This window comes from Danio rerio, chromosome 9, assembly GCF_049306965.1.
Source record: "Danio rerio strain Tuebingen ecotype United States chromosome 9, GRCz12tu, whole genome shotgun sequence".
Taxonomy (NCBI): domain Eukaryota; kingdom Metazoa; phylum Chordata; class Actinopteri; order Cypriniformes; family Danionidae; genus Danio; species Danio rerio.
Window position 1 is genome coordinate 24305248 of NC_133184.1, and position 16107 is coordinate 24321354.

Genomic DNA, 16107 nt, shown 5'->3' on the forward strand with positions numbered 1-16107 from the left:
TTGCTTTGTCAAATAACTGCAGATTTTTTATTGCAGACATGCTGCCTAATTTCTTGTTCTTTAGCTATAATTGCTTGAGGTTAACCATAGATATTTACATTAGATGTTGCCTATGCTATTGTTGTCTATTGGAAAGAACGCGTCAATATAGCTGCCATTTTAGTACAGGGTATTCGTTATTAATACAGGAGCAACTCGTTTTTGAATAAATCCCCGTTATGACCGACTCATACACTTAGTCGACAATAATACAAGTGTCTGGCACCGCAACATCTTGTCATATTTCATTCACATTCTTTGCTGTTTTTATTCAACAAAACTAGTATACACCTAGTATTCAGTGCGAGTTGGTGATGTAGTGACTATTTTCATCAATAACGTTACTTTTTGAGTACAAAAGTTCGAAACATACAAAAACTTAAAGGGCCACGAAACCCCCTCGTTTCAGCAGGGTGTTTTCACACCTCTACTTTGGAAAAAGTCAGAGAAGTGGGCGTGTCCAGCTCTGTTTAGGGGGGAGTGTCAGAGGAACTAAAGTGGGAGGGTGTGGGAGTGTCTATTTGGGCACGCGCGAGTTTCAGAGTCAAAATCAGGGGTGATAGCGTTCCGGCACCACGCCGGATTTCCGGCGTACTGTGGCTGCGGGGGGAAAAAAAATCAGGTTCACGGATATTGATCTGTCATTTCTCTAGATTCACAGAATTCACTCACTGCTGAAAGCGCGGGATTGGTTTTTATTAAGTGCCATTTTGTGTGCTCGTGAATCATCTTTTGAGTGTAGACGCCATGTAAATAAAAGATTAATTGTGTAATTTAGAGAGCTTTATAAATTATAACGGATCTTTGTGAGATCTCTATGACCTAAGATTAGTGACGCTTTTTAGTGATAATAAGAGGAGCGTGCTTTGCACTTTCCAGGCTATAATCCATTCAGAATTTGTATGAAACTTTCGTTTTCGGCACATATACGCTGATATGTTTTGGGAATGACATCTGCATATTTACGCTGGGTTTATTCTCGAAATAACGGTGAAGCAATAGACGGGACAAAAATATATTTCCTCCTTCTCCTTAAACAACTTATGTTTCAGCTGTGAAATAGTTCAGTTTTGTATGTAGCCTAATGGCAAAGTGTTTATATTTAGTTTCGTTTTTATTCAGCTTATTTAGAAAAACGTTTGGAGCATTTTTTATTCGTTAAAAATAAGTTTATTATTATTTTTTTTAACGAACATCGCCCAGCGGAAGACCATCATTGTCTGTTTGATCAGTTTGCCTTCTCAGATCATCACGACTTGCCTAAAATAAAAGATAAAACAGTTCAAGTATAAAACAATGGTAGCTTAAACGTTAAAGAATGTGTGCTATTAGGCGCATAGTTTGCTTATAAAAAGCTTGCAGGACATCGAGGCGCCAGAGCAATCACTTGCATTTTTTCAGTGGGAGCAATTTAAAGTTATCCGTCATTTTTGCTCACAAAGTACGAGTAATAGGCTACATCAAAAAAACGTTACAGCGTTTTTATAAAATAAAGAAAACCAAAGTTATGCGCTTTCTGTCGTCTGGTTTTTGAACAGGAGCGCTCAACAAAATGAAGCAAAATGTATATGCCTCACAGACATAATAAATATATTTATAGAAAGCTTTAAATTTGTTACTTAACGAAATAAAACAAATCGAAAACAAGAAAACTCCTTCATGTAATCCGTAAAGATGAATTTCTCTCTAAAGGCGAGTCCAACAGGAGATTGCCAGTCAGGATCTTTGCGACACTGACTCAGAATAAGTTTATTAATAAATAATTAAGATATGTCCTTGCTCTTTCCTCGACACATTCATTGTTATTTGTTTTTGCCGGTGCTTGGGGCGAGTTTTAGCTTATTGTGTGCGCTTAAACGCGGATTCACAGTAGCAGTTTTAACATGGAGAGACACTAGTTTTAACATGTACAGATGACACTGTCGTACGTACAGATAACCCTATCGCGCCTAAAGCGAGCAAGCCAAGGCCAGTGGCGTTTCCACTGTCACTTCCGGGGCCTAATCGGGCCAAAGCGGGGCTTTCTTGGGGCCAGCGGCCGGCTTTTTTCGGCCCGCCGAATACCTTGGGCCAAAGAGGGCCAGCCGAGGCGGGCACAGTTTTCCGATCGCACACGAGTACATGCGCCAAACACATAAACAAACAAATAAATAAGAGAAAGAAAACATCTGGAACAAATTATAGGCTGGGGTCTTTTTTGCATATGATCGCCCTTATGTTTCTCTTTTAAATGTAAGGTTGTTGCATAAAATGATAGTTTTAATAAGTCACTTTTCTTTGCTGCATCTCTTTGATGTTTCAATAACTAATCTTTACACCATATTAAAGACACAGCAGACAGTAAAGGATTTCAAGAGGTTTTGTCAAGTTTAATAAGTGTTTTTGCGCGTTTAGATGCCTGTGTATGTGTGTGAGACCGAGGAAAAAAGCGCTCCATTCATAGCTCTGTTGATGCCGCGAGCGGCTTTTTACTTTTCTTTTTATTGTTTTAATTTATTTTGGAGATAATACACTATATGAATACAACAGAAAGACATTAAACTTTACAATTTTCATGTCCGCTTTTGTAGGCTCAAAACAATAGTGTCATATCTAGATAAAATAGCCTAAGCTATATTTAAATAATTTAAACAATTATCAGATAGGCTTATAATAAAATCACATTAAATAAATAAACCAATATAAAACTAACAAAAGCTATAGCTATAACAATTAGGTACTATATCAAACTGTTTCAAATTTATATTAAACTTTCATTTTTCAAAAGCCTATTTGAAAAAAGGATTTTCTAAATAAATAAATAAACACCGGAAAATGTTTTAAATATTATTTATAAAGTATTTGGATACGATGATATTAATCAAATCATGCAAACAGAGCATTTTCGGGGTGAGTGAACGCAGAAAATAGGCGACCTTTTTTTCTGTCTTCAGCTGCGCAGCACTTTTTTGACGGGGAAAACTGCAAGTTCAAACTGTGTTCTGTGTCCTTAAACAAGTGTGTATGTTTTTATATAATGTGGTAAAATTAAAAAAGAAAATTTAAAATACATAAAGAGCTTTATTAGTGCATTGCTGCTGAGCGCAACGAAATATAGGCAATATTTTATTACGTGCTGCTCTTATGTGCTGAAACACTGAACACTTTCCTTTACTTAAGATATAATAAGCAACATCTTTAAATAAAGGGAATCACCTATTAAGTGTCGTGTCGTAAAGCCTATAGGGAAAAATAATCATGTTTCAGTTCTCTCTGGAGCATTTGGGATGAATGTTGGACAGCGTCTGTCTAGAGGATGTTATAAAATACATTTTATATCGAGTTATTAACGGAGAATTTTATATATGTGGTGTTATATTATGGATGTGTGCGCTCCCTGCGCTCCGGGTCCCTCCGTTGGTGGCAAGCACTGGATTTCGATGCCAGTGGGTCGGCGAGTAAATGAATATGATGAATGAAAACACACAGGCATGTGCGTATAGACATGCGTTGTACTGCTGTACAGTAATGTGTCATTTGTTTGTTTTGGTTGTCCTAATTTTAATAGTTTCGTGATGATGTGATGGTGTGCTTTATCTGCATGATTCTCGCTGAAGTGGGCGGTTTGAGTGACGTTCGATTCGGGGGATGTTCTGGGGGCGGGGTTTGCTGACGCGCTGCCAGCTACTAGCCCCACAGTGGAAACGCGACATGATTTCGGCCTCACTGCTCAACCTCCCAGGCGATTGGCCCGGCCTGGCCCGATATAAGCCCTGGCTCGCACTGGCCTGATAGTGGAAATGCGGCTAGTAGTGACACTTCCGGTGGCACGTCCGGTTTTCCACTGTCATGTGTCACTCGCTAGTGGCATGTGTAGTGACCTGTGTCACTCAGAGTGTCGCGCTGCATGTCACTGCAGTGACATCGACACCCGGCGAAGCTTATGACATTAATTAACACGAGCAAAACCATATTTAGTCATTACGCGACTTTTAACCTAATTTATCGCGTCGCAAGTTAGTTTATTTGCTGAACTACTCCACGATGTTTTAATTTAAACGCATTTATTTTATGTATTCTTAGTCATACTTCCGTACGCAATATAGTCATTTGACAGTACATGTCAGTCAAATTTATTGTGGCATGCTTATGTATGGGAGGGGTTACACTTATCTGTTGTACTGTATATTATTGCATCCTGGCAGTTCCTTTGTTCCCTACAATATGGACTTCTCTATGTTTTTAATTAATTCATTTATTTTATTATTTAACTTATTTTCATTTTAAGGTATTTTAAATAATATCCTTTAAAAAGTTATAATAAGATGCATGTTGAAAACTCATAACATATATGCATGTAAGATAACAGGTGTCATTTGCCTAATGATTTTTAAATATTAAAGCAAAGAGACTTATAAGATTAATGTGCTTATAACGTGCTTATACTGACACCTACTGGCACATGTCACAAGATCACTGACACTGGCATGTGTCACTGACATTACTGGCATGTAGCTGCAGTGACAGCAACACAGCATAATGATACTTATAAACAAATCATTAGTTTATAATTAATTTATCACCACAACAAATTTGACTGACATGTACTGTCAAATGACTATATTAAGTACGGAAGTATGACTACGAATACATAAAATAAATGCGTTTAAATTAAAACATCAGCAAGGAAAAAAAGTTCAGGCTCAGGAATTTTTTCCACTATCAGCCCTGCAAAATACTCACACACAGGAGAAAGTGATAGTGTTTAACCTACATGGACATCTGTAGTCGAATTATTTGCCAAATTATTAAATGTTGAACTTTAACTGCAGTTTGGCTCTTTCATTCAGGGAATTCATTCATGCCCCTCGCGACAAATGAGATATTTGATTCGAGGAACTGCTGTAAGCGTGTATTTTTCATGCAATGTTTGATTCCGCACGGCGAATGAGAGAAAAAACTCCCGAAAACCCCGAAAACTTAGATGCACACGGCAGGTAGTGTCAGAAAGCCGGTCTTAAAATTATTATTCCGGTCACAAAATGCGGTAAAAACCCTACACGAGGTTAAAGTTTGGTTGTAGTGCTAACATGTTTACACTCGGTGCTATAGTTAACTTAGTTCGATTCGAACAAACTGAATAAACAAAGAGCACTGGTCGCTCACTTACCAAATCTGTAAAGACAGGACAATCACCAGCAACTAGAGCCGCATCTTTATTAAGAGAAGACTACAAGCGTATCCGGATCTCAGCGTTTGCAGATGAGAACAGCTCTCAGGTAAACAATAATCTTCCTTAAACACCTAAGTTATTGTTGTCGAGCGTCGCGTACACTGTAATCCACACGTGATCCAGATGAGCTCTCACAGAGAGAAAATGAAAACAAAACTTAACGGCAGCAAACTATAAAAGCAACACTTCACGCTTGTTTTGCCAATAAAATGTGGCGTCTCTGCCGTCTACACTCTGACAGTAATGAATATTAATGAAGTTGCACAATAGAGCGTGCTGATTGGTTTGAACCAAGCCTTACTCATGCATTAATGCATCACACTGTAAAACGTAATAAGACACACTCTGGCACAGACGTCCGGTCTGCACGCTGGAATACAACGCTATTATGTCATGACCGTGACGCAGCTTCAAAAATTCGTTTCAAACCGGAAGTACGCAAAAACAACCAATTTACACTTTTTAGTGAAATATAGGTGTCCTAATAGTGTTTTTAGCAGTGTGGGACACATATGCAACTGTCAACAGCTCAAAAAATGTGTTTTGGTGTTTCGTGACCCTTTAAAAAACGAAATCTTACCTATGAAATGTTCTCCCTTTGTGCTTTGTTTTCTTGTTTGCTTGTTACTACACCTGTACACAGCTCAAAAGTCCAGCATCTTCAGGTTGGCTTTAGTCTTGACTAGTGCGGTTGAATGACATTTGTCCTGGAAGGACTGTACAAATGTGACGGTTCTATTGACGCATGCTCTGGGTCCGTATGCGATATCTAGTGTATATATCTATGGAGGTTAACATAGAATGATTGCCTGAACCCAAGCAAGTTTGTGTTTGCTGTGCAGTTAAGAAACATTCAAAGACATTTGCAGATAATTCTGTTTTAATGGGAAGCTTTTGCGCACTTATTGTTTCCTCCTTTTACCATATGATACCTCTCGGATATTTCATAACTCTTTTGGCTTTGAACTGGATAAAATGTTTTTTTATTTTTGTCAAAGTGCAAGAACAGATGTGGGCCTCGTCTCAGTAAGTTTGGGTTTCCTCCAGAACAGCTGAGCGTTTCGAGACAGAAATCACTCAGCCAGAAGGAAAACAAAACAAAAACAGTGTGCTCCTTCTACTGCTAACTGTGGTTTAGAATTTACGTATCCTTCATGTTTTTTAAGAAAAAGATCCTCAAATGTTCTTAAAGGGATGATTCACCCAAAAATGAAAATTTACCTACAATTTACTCTCTTTTTTTATTATTTCTGTTGAACACAAAAGACATTTTGAAACATTTTAGAAACCTGTAACCATTGACTTCTATAATAGGAAAAACAAATAATATGAAAGTCAATGATTACAGGTTTCTAACAACTTTCAAAATATCTTATTTTGTCTTCAACAGAGAGAAAAAAAATCTAAATGGTTTGGGAAAAGTAAAGGATGACTAAATGATGACATAAATTTTGAGTTTTGGCTGAACTGTGCCTTTAATGCATCAATGATCGTTTATTAAAGACAGAGTTTCTCATTCATGTTAGTAGCAGAGGATGCTTGTAGCTGTTTACACAGGAAATGGGTGGAAAGGATAACGGAAACAGTGGATGGGAATCAGAAGAGCGATGACTTCCTTTTGCAAACTTGTGCTACAGGGACTGAATAATTACATGAATGTATCTTACTAATATATGAGCATGTTGTGTTTTTATTTCTCCACAGGACTATCCTTCTCTGGCACTGCTTGGAGAAAAACTGGCTGAAAACAATATTTTCCTGATCTTCGCTGTTATAAAAAGACACTACGTTCTTTACAAGGTACCTATCAATCATCATCACCTATTCTGATTGATGTTGAGCTGTTTTGCCATTTAGCAGACGATTTTGTCAAAAGCAACTTAAGGCTGATTTATACTTGTGTGTCAAGTGGTCTACGTGATTGATAGCACCTGCCCTGTGTGTAGTCCTGCATTTATACATCTGCGTGCTGTTTGTGTTGTTCTGCAATAATTCTTCTGAAACACTAGCTGGCTGGTTTTTACATTCCTCTGTGTCGTGTTTCTTTGCGGGTGTTTTGTTTTTTCTGAACGCTACCTTAAAGGTTCAGGACACCCTGGAGAACTTTTTTTTTTATATTACCAGATTTGTGTGTGTTGAGCATAAGTTAAGACAATTTTAGCACCTGTCAGCTTTAATTGTGGGGGAAACTGGATAATTTTGAGCTTTTGTCAGCTAATTTCAGCTTCCGGGTTTAAAAGGATTTTTGGGGCGGGATCAAAATCGGCGACGTAGCGCAGTACTGCAAGTGAAATGATGATGCATCGGTTTCTCATTATTATTCATTATTAAAAAGCTTGCGCTATTTGTTGTTGCGATGTGTAGTTACACTTTTTTGAGAGGTGTGCAGCCACAACAAGTGCTATGCAACCGCGCAAAGGCTGTGCTGGAGCACACTTGTTCACTTGACGCAGAAGTACAAATCAGTTGAGTTTCAGTGATTCTACAACAAAAGGCAACACACACAAGAAGTAGTATTTTTACAAGTGAACGGTTAGTACCGAGAATTAAATGCTAGGGGAAGGGGGGGGGGGGGGGGTTATTTATTTATTTTAATAAAGAAAACACTTTCTACAGGTGGTTTGTCAAACCCACTCACCTGTGTAAAGCACACTTAATTGCAAAATGTTTTGTTATTATTATTATTATTATTATTATTGTATTTAGTGTTCTCAAAGTCTTTTTAATCCTAGAACCTCACTGCGTTGATCCCTGGGACTACAGTGGAAATTTTGGACCAGGACTCCAAAAACATCATTCAACTAATTGTGAATGCCTACAATGTAAGTTTTTTTTTTTTTTTTTTTTCATGACATTTTGTTCGGTTGTTGCATTTTTATAGCACGCTGTTCGAAACACAGGTGCACATAAAAGAAAACAGGCCTTTGCTGACCCCCAAAGTGACCTCTTCATGCTTATGTGCCTTGTAAAGTGTGCACCTTGAAGTTCAAGGTTTAAGCTGTGATGTATAGTGACAGGGCATTATAAACGCACTGTTCATTTTCAGGCTATGTGGTCAACACACCTTATGGTCATGCAATCGTTTGATCAACACATTACAGCTCAGTATTACGTAACTATAACTGCTTGTGTTTTCCATAGAGATTGACTTTAGTTTAATTGGCAACCAAATGGTTTGCCACTATTTCTGTAGCTAATAAATGACTGATTAATTGAATTCAGAACAGATAAGTTTGAATATGGAAAGTTTTCACTCTGGGATCATATGATTACATAAGATAAGGTATTTCCTGTTTTTGTTATTGCAGAACATTTGATGGGCTTGTCCAAGTGTTTGCTTATGCTCAGTAGGCTTTGTAGTCTGGTATTTCTGGCTTTTGTAGCTGTATTGGAGAAGCACTGCTGTGGTCCGGCAAACGGCCTCCAATGGAAAGATGTTCTTTAGCTTGAAACGGCATAAAAATAATAATTCCTTAAGCACTGTATTGTACATAATCTACGGTTAAGTAAATAAAGCATAATTATAAAATCAAGCTTAAGTTATTTACCACTGTTCTTTCAGAAGTTTAGCGTGATTTTTAAAATTGATTTATTATTTAATGTAATTTTTATTTTATTCATTGTTTTATTTGTTCATTTATTGTTTGTTTATTTATTTATTTTTTTTGTTTTATTTTGTATTTGTTTATTAAATTTTAACTTATATATATATATATATATATATATATATATATATATATATATATATATATATATATATATATATATTTTTTTTTTTTTTTATTGTTTTAATTATTTTTTAATTTGTTTTATTTATTTATTAATTTACTTGCTTTTTTTTTTTTTTTTTAAATGTGATAACATTGACCAACAGTTCCAGTAAATGAATTTGAACTTTTAGCAATTGCTAATACCATATCATAGTTTCTGCAAAATATATTAGTAATATATTAATATATAGTAATATTAATGTTTAATATTAATATATATTAGAAAAGTTTCTTTAAAAATCATACTAATATGCTCTTTAAGGATCAATTGACTCTAAAAGACTGGAGTAATTGTGCTGGAAATTCAACTTTGCGAACACGAGCAAATAGAATGTGAAATAATTGTAATTTTAAAATTTTAATTATATTTCACAATTTTACTGTGTTTATCAAGTAAATACAGTCTTGGGAAGACTTGAATACTTTTTTAAAAGTGTAAAATAATCTTACTGACCCTAAACTCTTGAACTGTGGAATTATTCCTTACTGGACATCTGCCTTGAGGTCTTGCAAACACAATTAACTGTCACGGGAAATGGCATCATAAGACGTCTCTGTTAAAAAAAGAATCAGGATTTCCAGAAAGATTTTGAAGAATAATTAAATAATCAGTTTAAAACATAACTAGAGACAAGCATAACAAAATATCAAGCTAGTTTTTTTTTAATGTCCTAGTTACTCACTTGACTCAGTTTACACCAGTATATGCCAAAATGCTGAAGGCTATGATTACTGTCAGGGAAATATTCTATTTTGGTGTTATTTTCAGTACAGTCCGAGAATATGTTTGAATGTTTGTGGTTTTACTTGGAACACCTCCATTAACTTTTAAAACTGTTTTAGTGAATGTTAGATGCTTTGTGTTTGATTTTGGTTTTATTTTGCTTTTGTGTAGAACATAAGGTCAAAAGTTGAGCTGAGCGTGTGGGATCATCCTGAAGATCTCAGTCTGGCCTTCTCCGCTACCTGTCAAGATGGACAGCCCCTGACCGGTCTCCGCAAGTGCGCCGACCTCAAAATTGGTGACACTGTTAGTACTTTACACTTTACTACACAATGTGTCTTTTCAAATGGGTTAAAAGGGAGCAAAGCTGATCCTGTCTCTCAGTCTGCAACCTGAGTGTTTGATGTGTTGTCTGGCAAGAAGCTGGACTCTTATTTATACTTCTTGGATTGAACACAGTGAGCTGTAGCTAGATGCTTTATACTGCTAAAAGGAACTGGTAAATCTATAAGAAAGCAAGTCAGCGCCTCTATCTCCTCCGCAAATTGAGAAGTTTTAATGTTAGTACACAGACTTTAAACTTGGCATATAGATCACTTATAGAGAGTGTTCTCACATATAATATTGTTTCATGGTTTGGTAACACAACACTTAAACAGAAAAAGAAATTAGCGCAAATTATCAATCAGGCAAATAAGATAACTGGTCACAAACAGCATTCATTGCAGATTTTATTTGACTCTTTTATGGAAAAATAGAGCAGTTGTGATTTTTAAAGATAATAAACATCCCCTTCACTCAGCATTTGAATTGCTACCATCAGGACGCAGGTTTAGAATTCCTAAAGCACGAAGAAATGCCTATAAAAAGTCATTAATCCCAATGGCAGTTGTTGTCCTAAACAAAAGTTGTTGCCCCAGATCAATGTTTGTAGTGAATGAGGTGGTTACCAAGTATGATTTGCAGTATTGTGCATGGGGCTAATTTGGTTTTTAAACTTTTTACTTATGTTGTTGTGTTGATAAGTGTTATTGTGTCGTTGTTGTATGTTTGTAATTGTTGTCCTAAATCCAGTGTTGAAGAAAAATTTCCTTTCTGTGTCAAGCAGAGCGGACAATAAAGTTTAAACAAACATAAATGCCATAGACTTAAAGGGATAGTTCACCCAAAAAATAAAGGGTCAGTAAATTGAGGGTTAGTAAATGTTGAGTAAATCTTTTGGTGAACGATCTAGAAAAGTGCCATATAGGTTTAAAAACACATATTACTGTTTACAGATCACATTTTTACAAATTATAGAAAAACAATGAAACTTTCTACCACTCATTTGTCCTTGTTGACCTGTATGTACTGCCCTGGAAGTGAAAGCAACCTATTTTCTTTCAACTTCTCTTAGGAAGTGAAAGAGAGTGACAGGGAAATGCTGCAAAACACTGTAATTGGAAAGAATATGAGATGTTTATTTCAGAGCGTGACTTTGTTTATTTATTTTTTTGGTTTGTTTGTTTTTTCATTGTAACTCAGTGCATTTGGTAATTGCTGCAATCATAAATTTGGTTTTATTATTACCAGAGGATCTAGAGCTCTATCATACAGTGCAATAAAGCGCAAGTCGTGCATGGTGTTTCAGAATAGCGTAAGAGTAATTTTCACATTTTGCGCAATGTTGTGGACTCATTGGTGTTCCGGTCTAAAAAGGAGGTGTGTTAAGGTGCATTGTTTTCTCATTGCTATTTTGAAGAACTGAAATAGACTGTGCCATTGACCAACCAATAGCTGGACTAAACTGCTTTGGGTCAAAACCTGTCAAATTTTTTAGACGTTTGCGTCACTAAATGGGGCATAAGAATAGGACGTGAGTTTTGGACATTTCTCTGATCACGCTTATTATTGTTAATTTATTCGTTTATTGGAAACATTGTGACTAGATCGTCAAAAATAGAGCCCCTAATGTTAAAGACAGAAATACCTTTTTAGAACCAAAGTCATCACTGACATTATTATTATATACATTTCTAATATTCTCATCACACACATTCTGAGTCAGGCCATTCATAATTGACATTAGTAATGTAGTCATTTATGTGTTTGCAAACGTTGCTGCAATACTGACGCACATTTTTAGGTATATAGTTTGGCCTGTGTGTTTAGATAATGTACCATTTGCTCTGATAACATTCAGGATTTGAATAAAATGTTTTTTTTTCAACTCTCAGGCTATTATGCTTTGCAGCCACTCACTCCCTGTTTAGAGTGAAATAGATGAAATGGCCCTCTCGAATGGATTTGGGAGCTAAAAATATTGCAGTAACATAAGCCGCATTTACACTGCACTGTTCAAGTGACTCAATTCCAAAAATTATTATTATTATTATTTTCTCCCATGAGGCACAGATCGGATATGGTCCATGTACGTGTAAGCAGGAACAAATCACATGAAATCCGATTTACTCAAATAAGATTCAGGCCTTGTTCATATGTGGAAATCTATCCGATATGAATTGGATCTGTGTTTTCGTGTCTGCAGTGTAAGCGGATAGATCGGATTTTCACCTGTTAATGCAAGTCGCGCTTCATTAAAAACCATAGCGAATGACGCCAAGTCTGACACTTTCATTTCAGTACAGACTTCAGCAGAGTCCCAAACTTTAAATATCACACACGAGGACTTAAATAGCTTTTATATTGTCAAATAGCACAGGTGTTTAAGTATGACGAGAGCGCAATGTCCGCCACATAACCAATATAAACTAATATAAAACTAGTCACGTGCGTAAATCACGCCATGGACATTAAGTTAACATGCATAACGCCCCATACACACTGGGTTTCAGCGTCAACGCTTGACTGAAGGCATGTCTGAAGTTGGAGCTGATACCATCGACAGATCAGTCAATGAAATTCAGTCAGCAACAGGCCACTGTCTGGCTGGTGTATTTGCATACAGCGATCTAATTGGCTGACGCTTACGTCGGCGCTTGAAAAGTTGAGCTAGTCCCAACTTCTGCAGCGAGCAACGCCTCTGAAGCGGCGCCGTTGGATCCACAATGCAATTCGGCAATGCCTGACGTCAACCATCAAAGTGAATGAGAAGTGTTGACACTGACACCCTGTGTGAACGGGGCGTAAAGGTTTAAAAAGGCCTAAATATCAAAAGAAGATGGACAAATGATAACCTTTTTGTCAAAAACTATAGTAAAACTGCTTGTCAAAAGCTGTGAACAGATTACATACAGGAATAGAGAAAAGAGCACTCTTTAATTATCAGCTGGTAGTCAGCGCTCTTTTTTTTTTTGTGTTTATTTATTTATTTCCCTGGTCATTGTGGCTTTGCCGTTTGCTGTGTAAATGCAGACAATCGGATACGAGTCACTTTTAAAAGATGATGTAAGCAGGTCATCAAAAAATCAGATACAATCACAAAATTGGAATTGACCATCAAAATCTGCAGTGTAAATGCAGCCATAAAGTGCAGATCACAGATTTTTAGCAGCAAGCACTCAATTTGCATCCAAGAGCGCTTGTATCACTAATGGTTACTTTTTAAAAAAAAGCTTTTGGTTTTTGGATTTTGTGGATTGTTGGAACTCTTTTACATTCTTAATTAGGCGAACATTGTAAAGCGTCTATAGGATTACTTGGTACATGTCACCATGCAGTGATCTGACCCCTGAGGATTCAACCAGAGCTCTTCAGTCTCTTTATTCTGCCTAACTGAATGTAGAGAAGGATCGTGACTGAGAGTGGAGGGGTGCAACTGAATACCCACAATGAATGGAGCAACCCAATTTTCTTTGGGCCAATCCAATAGGCCCAGGGTCTTTTTGTGTCCCAGCCATGAGGGAAATTTGCCACTGTGCCCAACTGCCAATCATTCCTTTAGAATGGAGGGCACAACCCAAACAGAATCCCATGCGTCACTCACGGTCCTCTGCCGAACCCTCGGAGGAGTTGGCGTTGCATTTCAATGTGCTCACACAATAGCAGAGGGTTCTTTCTGGGTGAGGAGCTGTGGAAAAACACAGGCCTTGGATAGAGAGGTACTAGCCCAGATTCTAAAGTTAAGCTAAGATTCCTTTCACAGACGCAGATTGAAGCCCCTAGAGACTACTAAAATGTCCCATACATAACACATTGATCTAATCCTATATTACGCTGGCTGGTCTCCCAGGAAACTGAGGACACTTTTAGATAGGACGTTTACTTTTGGATAGACTTTGTTTGCCAATAGATTTTTAAAGCTTTGCTCACTGCTGTTCAAATGTAATGCTTTTTTGAATAGCCAGGATCAGTGATGGTAAAATGATTGACATGCTAATATATTTCATGTTTTTAAATAATAATAATCAAATTAATTGTTATTATTATTAGCAATTAATATTTATTATTAATATTTATAATTTAATAGTGTATTCTGTTTATATTTTTATTGTAATTGGTATGGATATTTTAGTTTGTTTGTTTTATATTTTTTATATTTTTTTGTTAGTAGTAATACTAATTTAGTATAGTAGTGCAGCAGTAGTTACTGTAGTAGTAGCAGTAACAATAGTAGTAGTAGTAGTAACAATAGTAGTAGTAGTAGTAACAACAGTAGTAGCAGTAACAGTAGTAGTAACAGCAGTATAAGTAGTTATAGTAGTAGTAACAACAGCAGCAGTAGTAACAATAACAGTAGTAGTAGTAGTAACACCAGTTGTAGCAGTACCAGTAACGGTAGCAGTAACAGTAGTAGTAACAACAGTATAAGAAGTAATAGTTGTAACAACACTAGTAGTAGTAACCGTGCCCAGTCAGTACCTAGATGGGAGACCACATGGGAAAGCTAGGTTGCTGCTGGAAGTGGTGTTAGTTAAGCCAGCAGGGGGCGCCCAACCTGCGGTCTGTGTCGGTCCTTATACCCCAGTATAGTGACGTGGACTCTATACTGCTCAGTGAGCGCCATCTTTTGGATGAGACGTTAAAGCGAGGTCCTGACTCTTTGTGGTCGTTAAAAATCCCAGGATGTCCTACGAAAAAGAGTAGGGGTTTAACCCCGGCATCCTGGCCAAATCTCCCCACTGGCCTTTGTCCAACATGACCTTCTAACCATCCCCATATCATAATTGGCTGCATCACTCTGTCTCCTCTCTACCAATCCACTGGTGTGTGGTGTGCAGTCTGGCACAAAATGGCTCCCGTCGCTTCATCCAGGTGGATGCTGCACACTGGTGGTGGATAAGGATATTCCCCCCTATGTGTAAAGAGCTTTGAGTGCCCGGAAAAGCGCTATATAAATGTAACGAATTATTATTATTATTATCATTATTATTATCATTATTATTATTAGTAGTAGTAGTAGTAGTAACAAGAGTAATAGTAGTAGTAGTAGTAATAACAGTATAAGTGGCAGTAGTAATAGTAGTAGTAGTAACAATAGTAGTAGTAGTAGTAACAACAGTAGTAGTAGTAGTAGTAGTAGTAGTAGTAGTAGTAGTAGTAGTAGTAATAGTAACATTAGTAGTAGTAACAACAGTAGTAGTAGTAGTAACCGTAGTAGTGGTAGTAGTAGTAACAGTAGTAGCAGTAACAATGTAAGTAATAATAGTAGTAGTAACAACAGTAATAGTAGTAACAAAAGTAGTAGTAGTTTTAGTAGTAACAACAGTGGTAACAGTAGAAGTAGTAGTAGTAACAGTAATATTAACTGTGAAAACAAGCTACTTTTTTTCTGACTGATGCTTTAGCTTGTCACTATTTATTTAGGAACTCTGCTGCTCTCAAAGACAACTTCTTGCCAGTGAATGCCCATCTTTATGTAATGTTCACTCAACCTTTTCTTCTGACCAAATACACAGACTTCATCCAACTATTGCAGTACCCTCGTGATCCACATATCTCCGTAATCTAATTCTGCCACTCGTTGCTTCATTCAGGACATACTACTTTCTTTACTCAATTTTGACCCCTTACTTTCCTGCTTTTTTTGATGTCTATTTCAGCATGAACTTTATAGCAGCATGTTAACACGTAGGTAATCAAAAGTTGATATGTTTACACAAATAATTGTATACATTCGAAAGATAAAGTTGGTAAGATTTTCTTTCTGCTATTTTTGTAAGGAATGAACGTTTTTGCTTGTATTTCAATTGACCAAACATAACATTTAAGAATCTTATAATCTATTTTTATCTCCAATATATGATTAGAACAAAGTTCATCATGGATACAGAAAAAAAAATCATGATTTCACGATAAGTTACTAAATAAATAAAAAATAAATGAAAATCCTTCAAATCTATTTAAAAACGCGTGTGTATAATTCTTACAGTTACAGACCTCCAACTTGTTTTTTTTTTTATAACTTGTACACTTGCTTTGAA

General features: G+C 36.6%; 1 protein-coding gene across 1 annotated transcript in view; it reads left to right on the forward strand.

The window, feature by feature from the left end:
- Window positions 1–16107, forward strand: part of itgb5 (integrin, beta 5) — a 70511-nt gene that overhangs the window by 10151 nt on the left and 44253 nt on the right. Inside the window, 3 exon segments of the mRNA NM_001082836.1 lie at window positions 6956–7051; window positions 7984–8073; window positions 9917–10051. Coding sequence (NP_001076305.1) covers window positions 6956–7051; window positions 7984–8073; window positions 9917–10051 — 321 coding nt within the window.